General features: G+C 40.0%; 1 protein-coding gene across 2 annotated transcripts in view; it reads left to right on the plus strand.

The window, feature by feature from the left end:
• Nucleotides 1-2,958: 2,958 nt before the first annotated feature.
• LOC119428713 (double-stranded RNA-specific editase 1-like) overlaps nucleotides 2,959-18,294 on the plus strand; it is a 29,381-nt gene continuing 14,045 nt past the window's right edge. Inside the window, exons 1-4 of one of the 2 annotated variants that reach the window (XM_037696386.1) lie at nucleotides 2,959-3,089; nucleotides 4,263-4,274; nucleotides 12,523-12,588; nucleotides 16,409-17,343. In XM_037696386.1, the coding sequence (XP_037552314.1) occupies nucleotides 2,990-3,089; nucleotides 4,263-4,274; nucleotides 12,523-12,588; nucleotides 16,409-17,343 (1,113 nt within the window). In that variant the 5' untranslated portion in view covers nucleotides 2,959-2,989. Of the gene's footprint in view, nucleotides 3,090-4,262; nucleotides 4,275-5,269; nucleotides 5,273-12,522; nucleotides 12,589-16,408; nucleotides 17,344-18,294 lie in introns of both variants that reach the window. The other variant, XM_037696387.1, reaches the window with a different exon arrangement.

Raw genomic sequence — 18,294 nt, forward strand, 5'->3', positions numbered from 1 at the left:
AATGGCCAGCCTGCAGTCCAGATCTTTCACCTATAGAGAACATTTGGTGCATCATAAAGAGGAAGGTGTGACAAAGAAGGCCCAAGACGATTGAACAGTTAGAGGCTTGTATTAGACATGAATACAGAATGCTCCTGTATTTGGCCTCATCCATCTTCCCATCCATTCTGACCATCTTCCCTGTCCCTGCTGACGAAAAGCAGCCCCAAACCATGATGCTGCCACCACCGTGTTTGACAGTGGGGTTGGTGTGTTCAGGGTGATGAGCTGTGTTGCTTTTACGCCAAACATATCGTTTTGCATTGTGGCCAAACAGTTGGATTTTGGTTTCATCTGACCAGATCACCTTCTTCCACATGTTTGGTGTGTCTCCCAGGTGCTTGTGACAAACTTTAAACAACACTTTTTATGGATATCTTTGAGAAATGGCTTTCTTCTTGCCACTCTTCCATAAAGGTCAGATTTGTGCAGTGTACGACTGATTGTTGTCCTATGGACAGACTCTCCCACCTCAGCTGTAGATCTCTGCAGTTCATCCAGAGTGAGCATGGGCCTCTTGGCTGCATCTCTGATCAGTCTTCTCCTTGTTCCAGATGAAAGTTTAGAGGGACGGCCGGGTCACGGTAGATTTGCAGTGGTCTGATACTCCTTCCATTTCAATATGATTGCTTGCACAGAGCTCCTTGGGATTTTTAAAACTTGGGAAATATTTTGTATCCAAATCTGGCTTTAAACTTCTCCACAACAGTATCTCGGACATGCCTGGTGTGTTCCTTGGTCTTCATGATGCTCTCTGCGCTTTGAACAGAACCCTGAGACTATCACAGAGCAGGTGCATTTATACAGAGACTTGATTACACACAGGTGGATTCTATTTATCATCATCAGTCATTTGGGACAACATTGGAACATTCATAGATCCTCACTGAACTTCTGGAGTGAGTTTGCTGCACTGAAAGTAAAGAGGCCGAATAATATTGCACGCCCCACTTTTCAGTTTATTTGTTAAAAAAGTTTGACACATCCAATAAATTTCATTCCACTTCACAATTGTGTCCCACTTGTTGTTGATTCTTCACAAACAATTAAAATTTTATATCTTTATGTTTGAAGCCTGAAATGTGGCAAAAGGTTGAAAAGGTCAAGGGGGCCGAATACTTTCGCAAGGCACTGTACATACTCTGTCTGTGACATCTTGCATTATTGCATACGATTGCACATGTTATTTTCAAGGTTTGACCAAAAAGGCCATAACTTCATTTGTTATAAGATGATCTTGTTTTAAAAAGTAATTATACAGATTCCTTATTTGTAACAGTTCAAATCCACTGTTCTCATTGTGTATGAGAAACATGTAACCTTAGATTTAACTTGTCCCCCATGATAAATGACCACCCCTTGAGTTTAAAGCTGAATACAATAGGTGACTGGGACTGAGTTGTCCTTTGCTTCCACAGGTTGGCAATTAAAATGTTTTTAGTGAATCGTATAGTCAGTTGTTTTACAACTACATTAGGAAGAACTATTCATCCTTGTAACACGGAGCTGTGGTGTTTCTCAGCTAAGGCCACATGAGGGTAGTGTTGGCTTTAAGGCATTATTCTTCCTTTATCCACTGTACAATTCCCTGGAAGATTTCTATTTCTTCAATTATCTCTTTAATGTTCTTTTATGGGATTTTGATTATGCAAGAACACAGTAACTTAAGGGATTCCAAGTCTTTCTTCCCACAACATTAGTTTGTATGCTACATAACATGCCGTGTTGTTTGAACATAGTTTGCCCTCATGTGATGTACTGAAACTCATGTCAGAGCCATTTAGTAAACAATAGTCTGTAGCATAAGAGTCCCATTTTTTCATTTTTTTCCAAAATTCACAGACGGTCCTTGTCACGACAAGGGGCCTCCCTCCCATTTTTCTTAGAGACACGCTGCTCGCTCCCTCACTATCCATCCTTCGGTTCAAACAGTCTTTTACTGCCATCTAGTGGTCAAAAATTTACTACACACAAAAATTAACCAATGTTTCTTCTTAAAATTAACAATGGCTAATTATTGTAAAATTTCAAACATTATCGTTTATCGCAATAATTTCTAAGCCAATTAATCGCCCAGAAAAATTTATCGTGACAGGCCTACCAGTGACCCCCGTGACCCAAAAAGGAAGAAGTGGGCAAAGATTATGGATGGATAGATGATACTAATTTGTACCACCACTAGACGGCATGATGCATGATCTTTTAATCACCCCAGCTCTAAGGTCAAGGTCACATATCAAGGTCAAAGATTATACAAGTATTGTAAACATGCTGTATTGCTGTGTAATAGTTTGTTGACGAATGTATAATGTACCAGATGCATTTCTTGTTGCAGATATTCAGGTAAAAATTGGTGTGGTAGTAGCCACAATCTACTAATATTGTGCATAACTTTTTTTTTTTTTAACCAGATTTGACCAAAACAACTACAAAGCCATAACATCTCATATTTTTTTCTCTTTATTTAAGATAATTTTGGTCTAAACTCTGGTATAAAAAAAATTCTGGACCTGGTAGTACAACTTGAAACAGGTGTCGTCAAGTTGTTGTGACTGTGTGACTTTTCCTCTCTGCATTGGCGTTAACGTGAAGAATATTTAGTCTCGGTGCTCTGTGTTGTCCGGAGAATGTTCAAAAGGCAATGTTTTGAATTGTTAGGGACTCTGCTTGCCCAAAGTGTGGTTTTAGAGCGGATGGTGACTGGGGAGCCAGAGAGGCTGACAGAGAAAAGAGCAATAGGAGGTTGGGAGGCATCTCAGCCTATTTATCTGACAGCCATTTACCACGGCAAGTCAATGTGCCAACAATTCTCGGTGACTTCACGCTACACTGGCTACCCCTCCTCCTCCTTCTCCTCGGTACAAAGTTGTATCGACACAGTCTTTACGTGCACAGCTTTAGGCTGAGAGCAGCAGAACCCCTCGGCTCAGCCCAGGGGACAGATCCAGCCATGGCTCTGCTTCTGGATGGCTTTAATGGCACCCCGGCGTATCACTGCCTGATGCGCCGCAGGTTCAAGAGGAGGAGGAAGAAACGCTCAGAGCGCAAAGGTACGAACATACCTGCTGTTGCTTTCCTCCGACTGCTGTCTTTGTATGAAGGACTGACTTTGGAAACACGCAGCTATTTGGTTTCGTGCTCTGTTCCTTTCTCTCAATATGGAAAAATCACTGATAAGGTTTGAAACTGGATCCTGATCCACAGTTTGTTCTTCTGCTTTACATTAGTTTTTTTATTGTTGTTGCAATAGTTGGTCTGAACTATGATTATAGTGTGAATCTGGTTCTCTTTTCGTTTGCTAGGATAGTTTTCTTTTTTACTAAAGGTATCGACACGTATTGATCAAAACACCCTTATTCCTATGAAGTTATTATTCTTTTCTTTAAATATTCTGCTCCTTCTGCAGCTTTGAGAAAAAGACAGTCAAATCATATATGTACCTCAACCGTAAATAGAGAGCTATGACATTTGGTAGCAGTAAAGTAAAGTGCTATGTGTTGCCATCATTGTATGTTCCCATACAATGACGGAATTGGTTTTCTGCATTTAACCCATCTCATCTGAGATGCACCCAGGTGGAACAGTGGGCAGCTATGTGGGCACCCGGGGAGCAATTGGGGATTGGGTGTCTTGCTCAGGGACACCACATCATGTGGGAATGGCGAGGAGTCAAAATCGCGACTTTCTGGTCCCAAGTCGGCTGTTCTACCTGTACCCCATCTCGGCCCCCTGTAGATTGTGTGACATAAACCAAACTGGCAAGACAATAAAGAGGCTTTTCCAAAACAAGTGAGCAAAAGCCAGAATTCCTTGGAACTCCACATCTCCATAATTCATGGTAGAAACATCAAAGTTCAAACGAGTCACACAAAGTTGGACTTTTCATGACTGATCTATTACTTTTGATAGCTTAAAAAAAAAAGTTTTTATTGAAATTTTCCTTTGCTTATAAACGTATAACCTCCATATATAAATAGAACGTGCTCAACATAATTTAGTTTCCCCTAGTTTACTTGCCTTGGCGCTCGTATCTTTCGTGATTTTTGTCGATGGGGGCACGTGGGTGGGGGTTTGTACCGACAGTTTTCGAGTGGGGGGGTGGGGAGTTGGAGACGGCTCAGCGTGACAAAGACGGAGCCATAGTCATAGCTTTTTAGCTAGCGCGTCTGTATTGTGCGCCGCTAGCTTAGTGCTACGTCCGTGCCGGGAGTTGTCAACGCGAGGGGGGGGGGGGGGTCTGTAGGCAGGGCGCTCAGTTTTGTTCACAGGGCGGGGTGCCCTGCTAGGGGAAACACTGGTTTAGATCATTTAAAATGGGAAACGGAGGAAAGATTATTTAGCTCTTCAGAATTACTCGACCCTAATGAAAGCTTTGACCAGCTTTGACAAGGTAATGGCTGGTCCGAGCAGGCCAATATCCAAAGCAGGTTTTTGCCATTTTAAAATACCAGTTTTCATCATTTTCTAGCAGTTTATGCCAACATTATTTTATAAATGTTCATAATTTGAGCTGGAAGTGTTGCAGCTAGTTGGTGCTGCTATTTGTGCTTGTAAATACCCACAGAGTTCCACATAAATGTAATAACTTATGTTTACTGTGTAGGTTTAACACATAGTTAAAGGTTAAAACAATTAAATTACTGAATGATCATCTTTCCTTTAAATATGCGAACGACCCCAGTTCTGAAAAAGTTGAGATGCTGTTTAAAATGTCAATTTAAACAGAATGCAATGTGCAAATCTCATGAACTCTCATTTCATTCACTAAATAAACTAATAACGTCAAATGGTAAAACTAAGAAATTGTACCATTTTAGGTGGAAACAAATCTGGTCATTTTGAATTTGAGCAACAAAAGACATGAAAAACAATTATGTGGTCAGACAAATTTAAATGTATTTCTGGAAAATATTAATGCCACATCCAATGCCATTTAGCCTATCAGTGCACAGTTCAAAAGCTGGCCTCACTGATGGTATGTGGCTGCATTAGTGCCCAATGGGACATTATAAAGACTTGAATTGTTGAGTGGACAAAGTTTATTACAGACAATTTTAGCGGAAACTGAACTCATCACCTGCTTTGAAGCAGAAAAAATGTTTTCAGCTCAACATAACCAGATAAGTAAATAGTTTTCTTCAATTGTTCTGTTTTACAAAACCACAGTTTCAGTGTTTGTTGCTGTTCAGATCAGTGCTGCGCTAACTCCAGTTCCCTTTTTAAACGGTAGGTGGTGCTACTGAGAAAACAATACCGTTCCACCGCAGGAACGACACCTGAAAAAGAAACTACTTTCCATATTTATAAAAATATTTTCACAATTTGTTTTTTCCTTTACATTTTAAAGCTGATTCCAGTTTAAACAACCTGCTTAAAGATTAATTACCTACTGTTTAAAACAATCAGATTTTATCAGTTATTTAATGATGCTAATGGGCGATCTCACAAATATTGCAAAATGTTGTGCAATCTGTAAAACCTTCTATCTTGGGCCTCGGCTACTACCAATTTTAGCTCTATCTGTAAAATTGACCAGGTTCAAACCAATTTTATCTGCTGCGGCCATCTTGAATCGAGTTAAATCCAAAAGTAAACGAGTGACAGATGTACATCCAATGCTTTATTTCTCTGGGTTATGTACTTTGCAACCAGGAAAAGAGGTGTACCCATAAGAGTTGACGCCAACGATTTAATGTGTAACGCTTGTGTGGTGAATGACTCTCAGCTACTACCACTCCAAATTTGAGCTCAGGATCTGTAAAATTGACTGAGTTAAAGCCACATTTATGTTCTTTTAAAGTGACAGCTATGGTGCCATTTTGAATCGAGAGTTTTTAATTGTAGCTGTGCCGTCTATCGACTACTTTATGAAAGCTTCTATTAAATCAGCTCAGTGGTTTTTAAGATATTTTGCTAACAGACAAACACGATTGACTCCAAAGGTTAATGGCAATTTTTAAGCAAATTTCTTGGCTGCATTAATTAGAGCTCAGATTATGGGTTGTGACTTAACTCTCAGCTACTACCACACCCACTTTTAGCCCATCTTCTTTAGCATTTATTCACATACATCCCTTTAGGTGTTTCCAAAGATTTGTGAGCTGTGGCGGCCATCTTGAATTGAGCTGACTCTTAAAGTAAATTATTTGTAGGTGTACATTCAAGGATTGCTTTCCGAGAGGTTCATTAAAATCTGTGAAGTTGTTCATGAGATATTTTGCTAACAGACAAAACAAACTGTTAAGTAATTAAATGCAAGCCGAACGTACAGTAAGCTCTTCAGATCCGGCAGAAACAAAGCTCTGTTTTCGTTTTATTCTGCTTCACCGGCAGGACGCGGGATTACAAACGCCTGCTAAACCTTTCACTGATTGCAGAACCTCAAGTGGGCCTAATCCTTCAAATTAATTCAGATTTTAGCAGCCGTCGAAGCAGCAGGTGCGCTGTAACGTCTCTTTTTTTTTTCAATTAATTTGAATCTAATGGTTATTCATGTCGCAGCAGGAACAGCGTCTGGGAAGAACGAATCAGCCGTTGTTCGTACTTTGCATGCGGAGTGAGTAAGAAGCCCATTATTTTCATGTCCCTGGGAAGCGAGGTGCTGTGAGATGAACTCGAGTGTGAGTTTAATCTACTGGGAGCAAAAGTGAATTTCACACGCGGTATAAGCCGATGTGCTCCGTGAGGCGCGTACGGCGAAACGCTGCGGTAGGATGTATCCGTCGGCCCAAAACCACAGCGGCAGATCTCCGATGTGAAGGTCCTGATAGAGCCTGCTCCCTCCACCCGGCAGCATAGATGTGGTATGAAGCTCCGCTGATGCACTGAGCACCTCCAAACCCTCTGACCCTCCAAGTACTCCGAGAGGTGACGATGACATGTGCTCGTTTTGATTGGCGAGGTTTGATTCTCACGTTTTAGTTGTCGTCTTTTTTTTTTTTTTTCGTACTCTTTTTTGCTGTCTTAATTAATTCAGCTTACATTGTGTTGTTTTAGCCATTCATATGTTGAAACCTTCAGCTCTTTCAGGACGTGGGTGCTCTGAGGTTTGGTTTTTCCACCTTTCAAATTTGACAAAATATTTAGCTTTTATTTACGATTTTTCCCCCACAGATACATGGAGCTCTCTTCAATTTTGTTAAAAGCTTTATTCTCTTCAGCTTCAGTGCACTGGCTTTGTTTTCATTTTATGCTACTTTTAGCTTTTTTGCCACTGTTCTGCTACTTTTAGCTTTTATCAAGCCTTTTTCTACTTTTAGCTACTATTCTCCTTTTATATAGTCTTTTATACATTTTGCCTTACCTGTTTACAATATTTAGCTAGGCTTCTGCCGTTTTTAGTTTTTATGCTACTTTTAGCTTTTTGCCACTGTTCTACTTTTAGCTTTTTACAAGCCTTTTGCTACTTTTAGCTTTTAGCTACTATTCTCTACTTTTGGCTAGAATTTTGCTACAATTTGCTTTTACCCGTTTACATCATTTAGCTAGGCTTCTGCCGTTTTTAGTTTGTATGCTACTTTTAGCTTTTTGCCACTGTTCTACTTTTGGCTTTTATCAAGCCTTTTTCTACTTTTAGCTTTTATCTGTTGTTCTCCACTTTTAGCTAGAAATTTGTTACATTTTGCTTTTATCCGTTTACAACATTTAACTAGGCTTCTGCCATTTTTAGTTTTTATGCTACTTTTAGCTTTTTGCCACTGTTCTGCTACTTTTAGCTTTTATCAAGCCTTTTTCTACTTTTAGCTACTATTATCTACTTTTATATAGGATTTTATACATTTTACTTTACCTGTTTACAACATTTAGCTAGGCTTCTGCCGTTTTTAGTTTTTATGCTACTTTTAGCTTTTTGCCACTGTTCTACTTTTGGCTTTTATCAAGCCTTTTGCTACTTTTAGCTTTTATCTGTTGTTCTCCACTTTTAGCTAGAAATTTGCTACATTTTGCTTTTACCCGTTTACATTTAACTAAGCTTCTGCCATTTTTAGTTTTTATGCTACTTTTAGCTTTTTGCCACTGTTCTACTACTTTTAGCTTTTATCAAGCTTTTTCCTACTTTGAGCTTTTAGCTACAATTCCCTACTTTTCTAGAATTTTGCTTTTACCCGTTTACATTTACCTAGACTTCTACCGTTTTTAGTTTTTTTGCTACTTTTAGCTTTTATGAAGCTTTTTTCTACTTCTAACTTATTGCTACTACTCTCTACCTTTCGCTAATATTTTGCTACATTTTGCTTTTACCTGTTTACAACATTTAGCTAGACTTTTTTAATTCTACTTTTAGCTTTTTGCCTCTGTTCTGCTACTTTTAGCTTTTGCTACTTTTAGCTTTTACCTGCATTTTTTTTTTTTTTTTGGCTAGAGTTTTGCTTTGATCTGTTACCAACATTTAGCCATGCTTCTTTTTGTTAGCTTTTTGCTATTCATAGCTACTGTACTACTTAAAGATTTTGGTAAATATGCAAATAGCTTTTTTCAGATGATTACTTCCTCTAGTATCAGATGCTGTGCTAATATGCTGGCAGGATTTTTACTGAAGCCTTTTTTACTTTTGGACATTTGTTATGATGCGTAACCATAACAACAAGGTGGTTTTCTACAACTGGGAGCAGCTGATTAACATCTCAAAAGCTCAAATCTCAACTACAGCCCCAAATCCCAAATGAGTTGAAAAGGAAGTGCCGTGGATGCATTCCCATCTACCTGGAGGCAGTGTTCGAGTGCCCGACTGCAGAGATCTTGGAGGTAGTGGGAAACGCAGCTTGTGACAGCGGGAGGACTAAGATCATCTCCCGGCACCTGCAGTTAAGTCTGCGGCAACAAGGGGCTTGGCAGGCTGCTGGGAGAAATGGCCACCGCTCGGGGAGAAGGTCTGCCCGACATTCAGGCAGTCCTGCTGCCCAAGAGGACCGAGAGGTCTGCTGGGTCTGGGTGGACAGATTGACAATTGTAGGCAGTTTCTTCAGATCCGCTGTGGGACGGACTGCTACAAGAGATCCTTCCTGCCCAAAGACATCAGCATCTAGAACAACTCTAATGGAAACCAAGATGAGGTACAACAATTTATTTCACTTTGGCATTAATAAAGTATATTTGAATATATATGCCGATAATATCGTGCATCCCTACTTGGAACCACGAACAAGGTGGTCCCAGAAACCATACTGAGTGGTGGTGGGTAGTGGCACTGGGCAGGCCCTTAATTGGTGCAGTGTCGTGTGGAGCCGTTGAGAGTTGAGACTGTGGCAAAGCGCCATTAGTGGCCAAGTTGTGTGTATTTAATATATTGTCTCTGTTTTTACAACATGGGACTTTTTTCCATTTTAATGAAAGTCAAATGTTTTCAGCTCGACGAGGTTTTAAAACTTCATTTATGCTTTTTTTGTTGTTGTTGTTGTTCAAAACTTAAAATGAAACATTTACTTGTCTGCCTTCAGAGTTTATTCCAGCAAAGATGATGGAAATGAACTGTTCTGAATTCTGAGACGTACCCTCCTTGTTAGCCATCAACAGACAGCACCAACCTTTTCTCCTCCACCTGCTCATCCACCAGATCCTAGCCGCCTTAATCCAGAGGCCACGGAGTGTGAAATTCAAAATCGTCTCTCTCGGAGAGATAGCGGAGGACCTGACCCTGCCTGAGGCGAGAAGAACAGAGATAGCCATCTGTTGTGCATGGCAAGACCAGTGATGCAGAGAGAACGGGGTACAGGAGGGTCGGCGAATACCAGCAGAAACCTGAAACCTCAACTCCCAACATCCCTAGACTTTATTAACAATAAGAAGAAGAGCTGAGCTGAAGTGAAGTTTTCATCTGAAATCACCTGTTGGACCGCAGTCTGAACTCTTTAAGACATCCAGTTTGAGTAAAGGGTTAGGGTCACAGTTGAGCTGCTGCTCATTAAGCAGCTTGTGAAGCAGCTTTTCAGGCTCATAAATGACCCGTGGCTATAACACTGATGGCCACAGTCAGTTTTGGCCTCATTCACTCTTCTCACTTCATACCTTCTCTTCAGAATGGTGTAGTTTGACGGCAGCCGTGGTCATCCCGGTTACTTTTGTTGTTCTCCTTCACTTTGAAACACATTTATTATTGTGTGAATGTTTTATGACCAATTTCTCTTCCGTATGTTTTTCTGCATCTTTCTCGTTCCACAGTTTTTGGGCTATTTCAACAAATCGTATATCAGAACGTTCAACTTGTTCAATAGAAGGTTCTAGGGCTTTTGTTATTGGTGCAACTTTAGCTTTTTTGAAATATTTAGCCTTTTCTGCTACATTTTTTTTCTATTAGAAAATGAATTGGGCTCATTTTACATCCTTCAGATCTCTAGATCTGTTTACAACCGTTTACTGCTCCTTTCACATTTTGTTCTGCTTCAGCTTCTTTCAGCTTCCTAGTGCAAATGTAAACTTTTTTTACAGCTACTTTCAGCTGTTTTTTCCAGCTGTTTTGTGCTTCTTCCAACTTCTTTCTGCTAATTTCAGCTTGTTATGCTCTGTTCAGCTTATTTCTGCAAGTGTCAGCTTTTTCTGCTATTTCAGGTACTATTTAGCTGTTTTATGCTAATTTTAGCTTTTGAGCTAATTCCAAATTTGTCGCACCCATTTTTTTTTTCAGCCTAATTCAGCAAAAATATGCTCTCTCTACTTCTTTATGGTAATTTAAGTTTTTTTCTGCTTTTTAGCTACTATTCAGCAGTTTTTTTTCTTTTTGTTGTTGCTAATTTCAGCTTTTTTTCCGATAATTTCCACCTTTTTTTTGTGCTCATTTCTGCTTCTTTCAGCACAGCTGGGCAAACCAAGTGTTCTTTTTGCTTTCTTCTGCTAATTCAAGCTTCGTCTACCTTTTCAACTACACTTTTTGCTTTTTTTGTGGCTGATTTCAGCTGTTTTTAGATAAATTCAAGTTTTTCATGTCAATTTGTGCTTTCAGTCTAATTAACTTCTTTATGCTAATTTCATCTTGTTATGCTCCTTTCAGCTTTTTCTGCTCTTTCAGCTTTAGATCTTTTGATGTTAAATTTAGCCTTTTACAGCTAGTTCCACTTTTTTCAGCTCATTTCAGCTCTTTCTACTTTCTTCTGCCTTTCTGCTACGTTTCAGCAATTATTTGCTAATTTCAGCTTTTTTTAAGCTAACTTACTAATTTTTGTGCTCATTTATTTAAACCTACCAGTAATTCAGCAAACATGTATTCTTTCTGCTTTCTTCTGCTAACTTAAGCTTGTTTTTCCATTTCAGCTACTTTCCAGCATGTTTTTTTTTTTTAGCTAATTTCAGCTGTTTTTCATTAAGTTCTTCAGCAATAAGCATTGACACAGTATTTTTGCAGTAAATGCAATTTCTCTAAGTATTCATTTATTTATTTTAGCAATAAGGAAACTTAAAAGAAGGGCAATCGTCATACATGTGTCAATCTTTGGCAGGGTGCTCATTTAAAAAGATGAATGGATTTACTGGAACTGGCACATTTTAAAGCACCATCACATCTTTGATAGTTGGAACTGGGACAACAAAAGACTAAAGCGGTACTTACGGACACAATATAATGCATTTCACAGGATGAGGCTGTGGCAGCCATCTTGAAATAGAGGTTTTAATTGGAAGCAAAGACTTTTAAAAACTGTTAAATTGGAATTTTACCATTAATGTGCAGCCACCTGGTTTGTAATGAATATTTTTAATGGATGCACTACAATATCTTATCTGATGTGAATATTTCTCTTCATGGCCTGAACGACTACACGTCTGTGATTTACAGTCCACGTCCTGTTCCTTCTGGCTGTTTATATTCCACAGTTTAATTTTCTGTCCATGGCTATGCAGAAAAGAATGGTTCCTCTGGATTTGCGCACGGTACAGACAACGAATTACCTCAAACCTGTCAGCGTGTCTGTCAATAATGAGGTAAACAAGTTTTTTCAGTCGGCGTAATTTGAAATCACAAAAGTTCTGCGACGGGCGTTTGCAAATTTGTTGTCACTTCGCTTCTGCCGTGTTAATTTGCTTCCTCCGTTATCTTGAAATGAAAACCTACGACCTTTTCTTTCATCTGTGTCTCGCAGCAGAGCCACAGAAGCCTGATAACTTTGTCATTTCTAATGTTTGGAGTCTCGCAGCTTAGCGGCAGCGAGCCATGTCTGCCAACAAATGAGCCAGTACACAAAGAACATCAAGTCTTTCTCCTGTTTATTATTGACTCCAAATTCTGTCTCCAGAGGACAGTTAATTATCGGTTTTATTGGGTCTAATTTAAGTCTTCTCAATCATTGCAGAAAATTGCGAACAGCAGGCCTGTCAAGATACCAAATTTTGTTGGGCGATTAATGGCCTCAGAAATTATCGCGATAAACAATAATATTGTTTGAAATCTGATTTTGTTCTGTTTTAATCCAGTTGTGTTAAAGGGGTGCTTTTCCTTGAAATCCAATAATTGTGTGAAAGAACAGACAGTTTGACTGAACTTTGTGTTTCCTGCAGGTGTCCAGCCAACTTGGAACCAACAAAGGCTGCTGGTCATCGAACGGGTTGAAACCGAAAGGATGAGTACGTCTGCTTTTGTTTCAGCTCTAAACAAAATGTTTATCTGTGTTTAGTATGCTCAACTAACTAAATGTACGTATTAGATGAGGATATATTGTTAAAACCAAATTTAAATTACAGCTCCCTTTGAGAATAACGCTGAATCCAGGCAGGAACCTGGTGCACAGGTTAGGTCTTCATGCACATGAATGTCATAATATTTTGGGAATTTTGACAATTTATTTAAACTGTTCTTTTTCTATGGTGGAATAATTAGACCACATATAAGTTTATTGACTTTTAAAAACAAGAATTATGTGCACAAGTTTGAATTTATTGTGAATTTTCTCTAATCAACACGAGGGCAAAATTGTACCGACATTCAACCTACAAGGCTCCGTAAAGTCGGGCACCTGAATTTAATTGTAAATTGTTCAAGACTTACGTTTGAACTCAAGCCTTTAGGTCTACTGACCAGAAACTAGTGTTCCACATTTTTGATTTAAAACCAAAGGGGGCCGTGATATCCAAACTGTCGCTCCTTGTAACTGGGACCCTGTGTACACAATTTCGTTCCACCACATGCACCACATGAGATGCGAATGACAAAGAACTTTGACCTTGTTTTTATGATACACTGACAGGGTTAAGCCTTTTAAAAATCAGCTAAAGAGGGTTTTTGTAATTTTACTGTGAAGCGCTTTGTGTATTGCTCTTTAGAAGTTAACCTATTTACCGTACATTAAAAAAGCCTTTGTTTGAGAGCATTAACTGGACTGGTGAATACTCATCTACCACCATCTGAAAAAAAGACATAGGTTAATCCCCCAGTATACTCCCACGTACGTCAGTCCGCAGAGGTCCGCGCGTACCGGATTAGAGCCGAATCGGACGCTCGCAGGGCATGTCCGCGCAAAGCTCAATTTTTACAACCGCGTACATGTACTCTGTGTCGCACAATAAACTGCCCGGCGACGGACTGTTGTATGCGACACCAATGTATTAAATTCCCCTTCTTCATCCCTGATCTGGCTTGTCTTTTGATTTTTTTGGCCAAAAGGCAAGCGATCTCTTCCTCCTCCGTTGATGTCATGACTGAAATGGTGAGAAATGAAGGAATTTGTCCTGAGCAAATTAAAATCAGGTCCAGCGTTGCTGCGGGAGGGTCTGGAGATTTCCTGGTGGACCGCTCTGACGTGTGGGCTGCAGGGCCAGCGCTCCCTGTTTTTTTGTTTGTTTTTAGAACTTTTTATTAACAACATATAAACACAGAACACTGCTGCAGCCGGGCTGCCAGCTCTAGTTTTTTTTTTTTTTGACCCATCAATCCAGTAGGCATGTCAGCAAATGACCAATCGGCGACCTCAATTTGTCCAGAAGGTAAACGCCCATTGTCTGCGGAGCTGCTCTGCAGTCGCTCAGGGTGGACGCTCGAGCATGAAGTCTCAATCCTCTGCGGACAGTGCGCACAATTTCCACGCGGCTGACAGGACGCGGGAGTATACTGGAGCCTTAAGGATCTGTCAGGACCCAGGAACCACTAAGGCTCATGCCTGTCATGAACTGGAGACTGCTGGAACACCATTGTCCCTGTCCACAGTGAAGAGAGGCTCCATCTTCAAAAGTTATACCTTAAAGATCAAAGGACAAGCCAAACTTCTTCCGGGAAAAGGTTTTATGGTCAGAGGAGGCAAAGACTGAACTTTTTGTCCACATTGACAAAACGTATGTTTGGAGGACTGAGGCGAGGTTTTCAAAACTAAAAATATTGTACCAACTGTCAATCATGGTCATGGTAGTGTCGTGTTGTGGTACTAATACATTGCAGAAAGTGGAATAATTAAAAGGTACCGCCACCAAATTCTTCAACTTCACCTCAAATCAACAGCTAGACGTTTAAACCTGGACACAGTTGGGTTCCAACAGGACAATAATCCCAATCACATCAGAACTGGTTTCTAATTGGATAAATCAGGGTAACGTTAAGCTTCTGGGATGGCCTTCTCAAAGCCCCAGTCCTTTTGACAAGTTAAAAGCAACATCTATGCAAGAACAGTTTAAAAGGTTTTTGTGAATTCTACCAAGATTAGTGGTCAATAAAAGCCAGAAACTTGTTGATGGCTACAAAAACCCTGTTGTTGAGGTGCAACTCACTAAAAAACATTTAACTACTTATTAGTGAAGGTGTAAATATATATTAAAGCCTGTGTGTATATTTACACTGTTTGAATGAGAGAAAATCAACAATAAGTTCAACGTTAAGTAATTCTTCTTTTCAAAAATCACATAAGTACAAAATAGCCCAAAACTAATGACATTCTTGCCCATGATGAGTGGATGTAAACTTGTGACTACAACTGTATGTGTACTAATAGTACTGTGTATAATATCCTCAATGTACTACTGTTGCTTTTCTTATCGCTAAAATACAATTAGTGTTTTTTTGTCATCTCAGAAGACAAATCACAGATTAGATGAAGACGTAGCACTTTTCTTCATAATGTTACCTAACTAACATTCTCCTGACACGATATAACTATTAATATCCGAAAAGATTTGTGAAAAACAAGTTGCAGATCGACTGATTCAACCCAAAATTAGACTGAGAACCAATTATTTTTGAAGCATTCACTGCATGACTATCTTTTACCAACAGATCTATACTTCTACAGGGTTATTATTTAGGCTGTAGCTTTTTTTGCATTGCACCAATTACAGGCTCTTTTTGCACACTTGTATGGACAGTAGTAATCCTGCATCTTCTGGGGGGAACAAGTGGATTATGCCTGACAGTGTGGGGGTTGGTGGCAAGCTGGCCCCACAATGGCAGAGCTCAAGGTTGTTGAAGGGCTTTTATTGGTATTTAAAACATCAGAGAGCAAGTCAAAATATGAGGTAACCCTTGACATACTGGATATTTTCCTTCAACAGTAATATATATATATATATATATATATATATATATATATATATTCTAGTTGTTTCAGTAACAATAACGTGGCCCCTCCTTCCAAGAACATGTATTATCGCGTTCCTCCTCTTGTTGCTCAGAGCATTATCCTCTTGTTTTTCTCTCTGAGTTCTGTCCCCTGCGTACATGTTTGCAGCTGCTGAATGTGCTCTGACTGAAAGCCAGATTCGGTTCAGTCCAGGCAATGTTTGCCTTTTAAAAAGGAAAAGAAAATTTGCTCGAAACAGGACACAACTATACATCGTAAATCCCCTAGATCTTTAACTGTCCTGTAGCTGTCTATTGGTCGATGAATGTTACCAGTGTTGATTTTTGTCATTTTCTCACGGTCATCTAAAACTACAAATCTAGACAAAGTTATGATGTTACCACAGGTATCAATTAGAGGACTTGTTCCTTAAAAACACACAATGAATGGTTAAAAATAGTCTCATTAACCCATAGTCAGCAGCCTTTAGTTGACTAGTTTGTAAAGGTCCAAAGATCTAACCTTTGGTAGCGACATGTCAAAATGTATTCAGTTAATCTGTCAACAACACTTTTATTTCTGTCTTGTGCACCAAAAGTAGAAACCTATCATGCTTTTGTTGTAGGATGTTATAAATGGAAATTTATACCAACTTCCATTGGCTTTGTTAACAGGGTCTAGTGATGTGTGTTCGCTTCAGAGAGGTACTTCATCGTGTTAGGACCCTTTGCACTTTACTAACCTTACTGCATTACAGTAATCTATTCATGAAGGTATTATTCTGTAGAACAGAGAGCACACATCACTTAGTTCAGTTGCAAAGGGAGATGAATGAATCTCTAAATTTGACATTTACAAGCTCCGGCAACAAAGGCATAGTAAGTTGCTCTTTCTGGACATCGCAGGTTCACGCAGCACAGATGTTAAGGAAAATCAAGAATTGGACAACCCCTGTTCCAAAGAGAGAGTTGGAGCTAAAGCTATACAACTCCCCAACAAGAGTGCTAAGTGCGGCAGGAAGCGTCCCCTTGAGGAGGGCAGTAATGGCCATACGCATTCCAAGTATAAGCCTAAGAAACGTAAGAAAGTTTCTGGACCCATTCTGCCCAAGAATGCGCTCATGCAGCTGAATGAGATCAAACCTGGGTTGCAGTACAAACTTCTTTCCCAGACTGGACCTGTCCATGCACCCGTTTTTGTGATGACTGTGGAGGTCAATGGGCAGCTCTTCAATGGCTCTGGTCCTACTAAGAAGAAGGCCAAGCAGAACGCAGCAGAGAAGGCTTTGCGTTCCTTTGTTCAGTTTCCCAATGCTTCCGAAGCCCACATGGTAATGGGCCAGACTCTATCTGTTCATACAGACTTCACCTCAGACCATGCTGACTTTCCAGACATGCTCTTTAATACCTTTGAGGCATCTGTCCCTTTAAATGGCCCATTTTACCGAGCCTCCAAAAGTAACGGTTCTTTTGCATCTCTGGGAATAGATCATCCATTTCTACCCTCCTCCATTTCCAAACTGGCCCAGTCTCCCTTAGCCCCAGCACCATCTAGTTTCACCTCCCCAACAAGTGGCAAAAATCCTGTGATGATCCTCAACGAGATGCGGCCAGGCGTTAAATATATGTTTGTGTCAGAAAGTGGGGAGAGCCATGCCAAAAACTTTGTCATGTCAGTGGCAGTAGACACCCAGACCTTCCAGGGTTCTGGTCGAAACAAGAGGCTGGCCAAGGCTCGGGCAGCCCAGGCTGCTTTGTCAGCCCTCTTCAATATGCAGCTGGACCAGGCACCATCCCAACAGCCCATACCCAGAGAAGGACTGCAGCTTCACCTACCACAGGTAAACACTGGAAGATTACGGTACTATCTTGTTTTGTAGTCACAATCGCCATATACCTTTCTTGCTTTTATTATGTTCCACATCAGTTATTTTTATTGTTTTGTTTAATTTTTATTTGACAAGGATAACTTAAAGTACTTATTTTGTATCAGAAGTAGCTTAAAGCTGGTTTTATCCGTAGCCACAAACTGTTTCCATTTTCACTGTTTTGATTTCCATAAGTACTTTCAATTGAGACAAACACAATGCAAAGCACGTGAAGAAAGTTTCAGTTATATATAGTTAATATTTTTGTTTTTAATTGCACAATTTGTTTCTAATACTTCAACACAGACCTGTAGGGCAACAGTTGGTTGGTGCAACAAAATGATCTTGGGTTTAAAATTCAAATGGAGGTCCATCTTACATTATTATCTTGTTGTCATCACTCTGTTAAAATCCAGGTCTCTCTTGTAAATGAGTCCTCGTGGCTCAATGGGACTAACCTGTTTAAATAATTATGAATGAATTAACTTTGATTTAACCAGGCAAATCCCATTGAGATCACATATCTCTTTTGAGAGGGAAGTCTGAAGGCATGCATGTATTTGGTCTGTGGGAGGAAACCGGAGTACCCGGACGAAACCCACGCAGGCACGAGAAGAACATGCAAACTCCACACAGAAAGACCCCAGGTCCAATCGGGGATTGAACCCAGGACCTTCTTGCTGTGAGGCAACAGTGCTAACCACTGAGCCATCATGTTGCCATGGAGTTTGCATGTTCTCCCTGTCCATGTATGAGTTTTTCTCCAAGTACTCAGATTTTCTCCTACAGCACAGCAGAGTTCTGCTCCACCTCTTTGGTTCCAATGGATCTGATTAAGTTCTGAAAGCTCACCTCTGAACGCGACATGGACGCTTTACTTGTGATTTATGAACCGTTTTGAGTTGTGTTCCCTTACAACGTTGT

The sequence above is a fragment of the Nematolebias whitei genome, chromosome 23, assembly GCF_014905685.2.
Source record: "Nematolebias whitei isolate Nwh7 chromosome 23, NemWhi1, whole genome shotgun sequence".
Classification (NCBI taxonomy): Eukaryota; Metazoa; Chordata; class Actinopteri; order Cyprinodontiformes; family Rivulidae; genus Nematolebias; species Nematolebias whitei.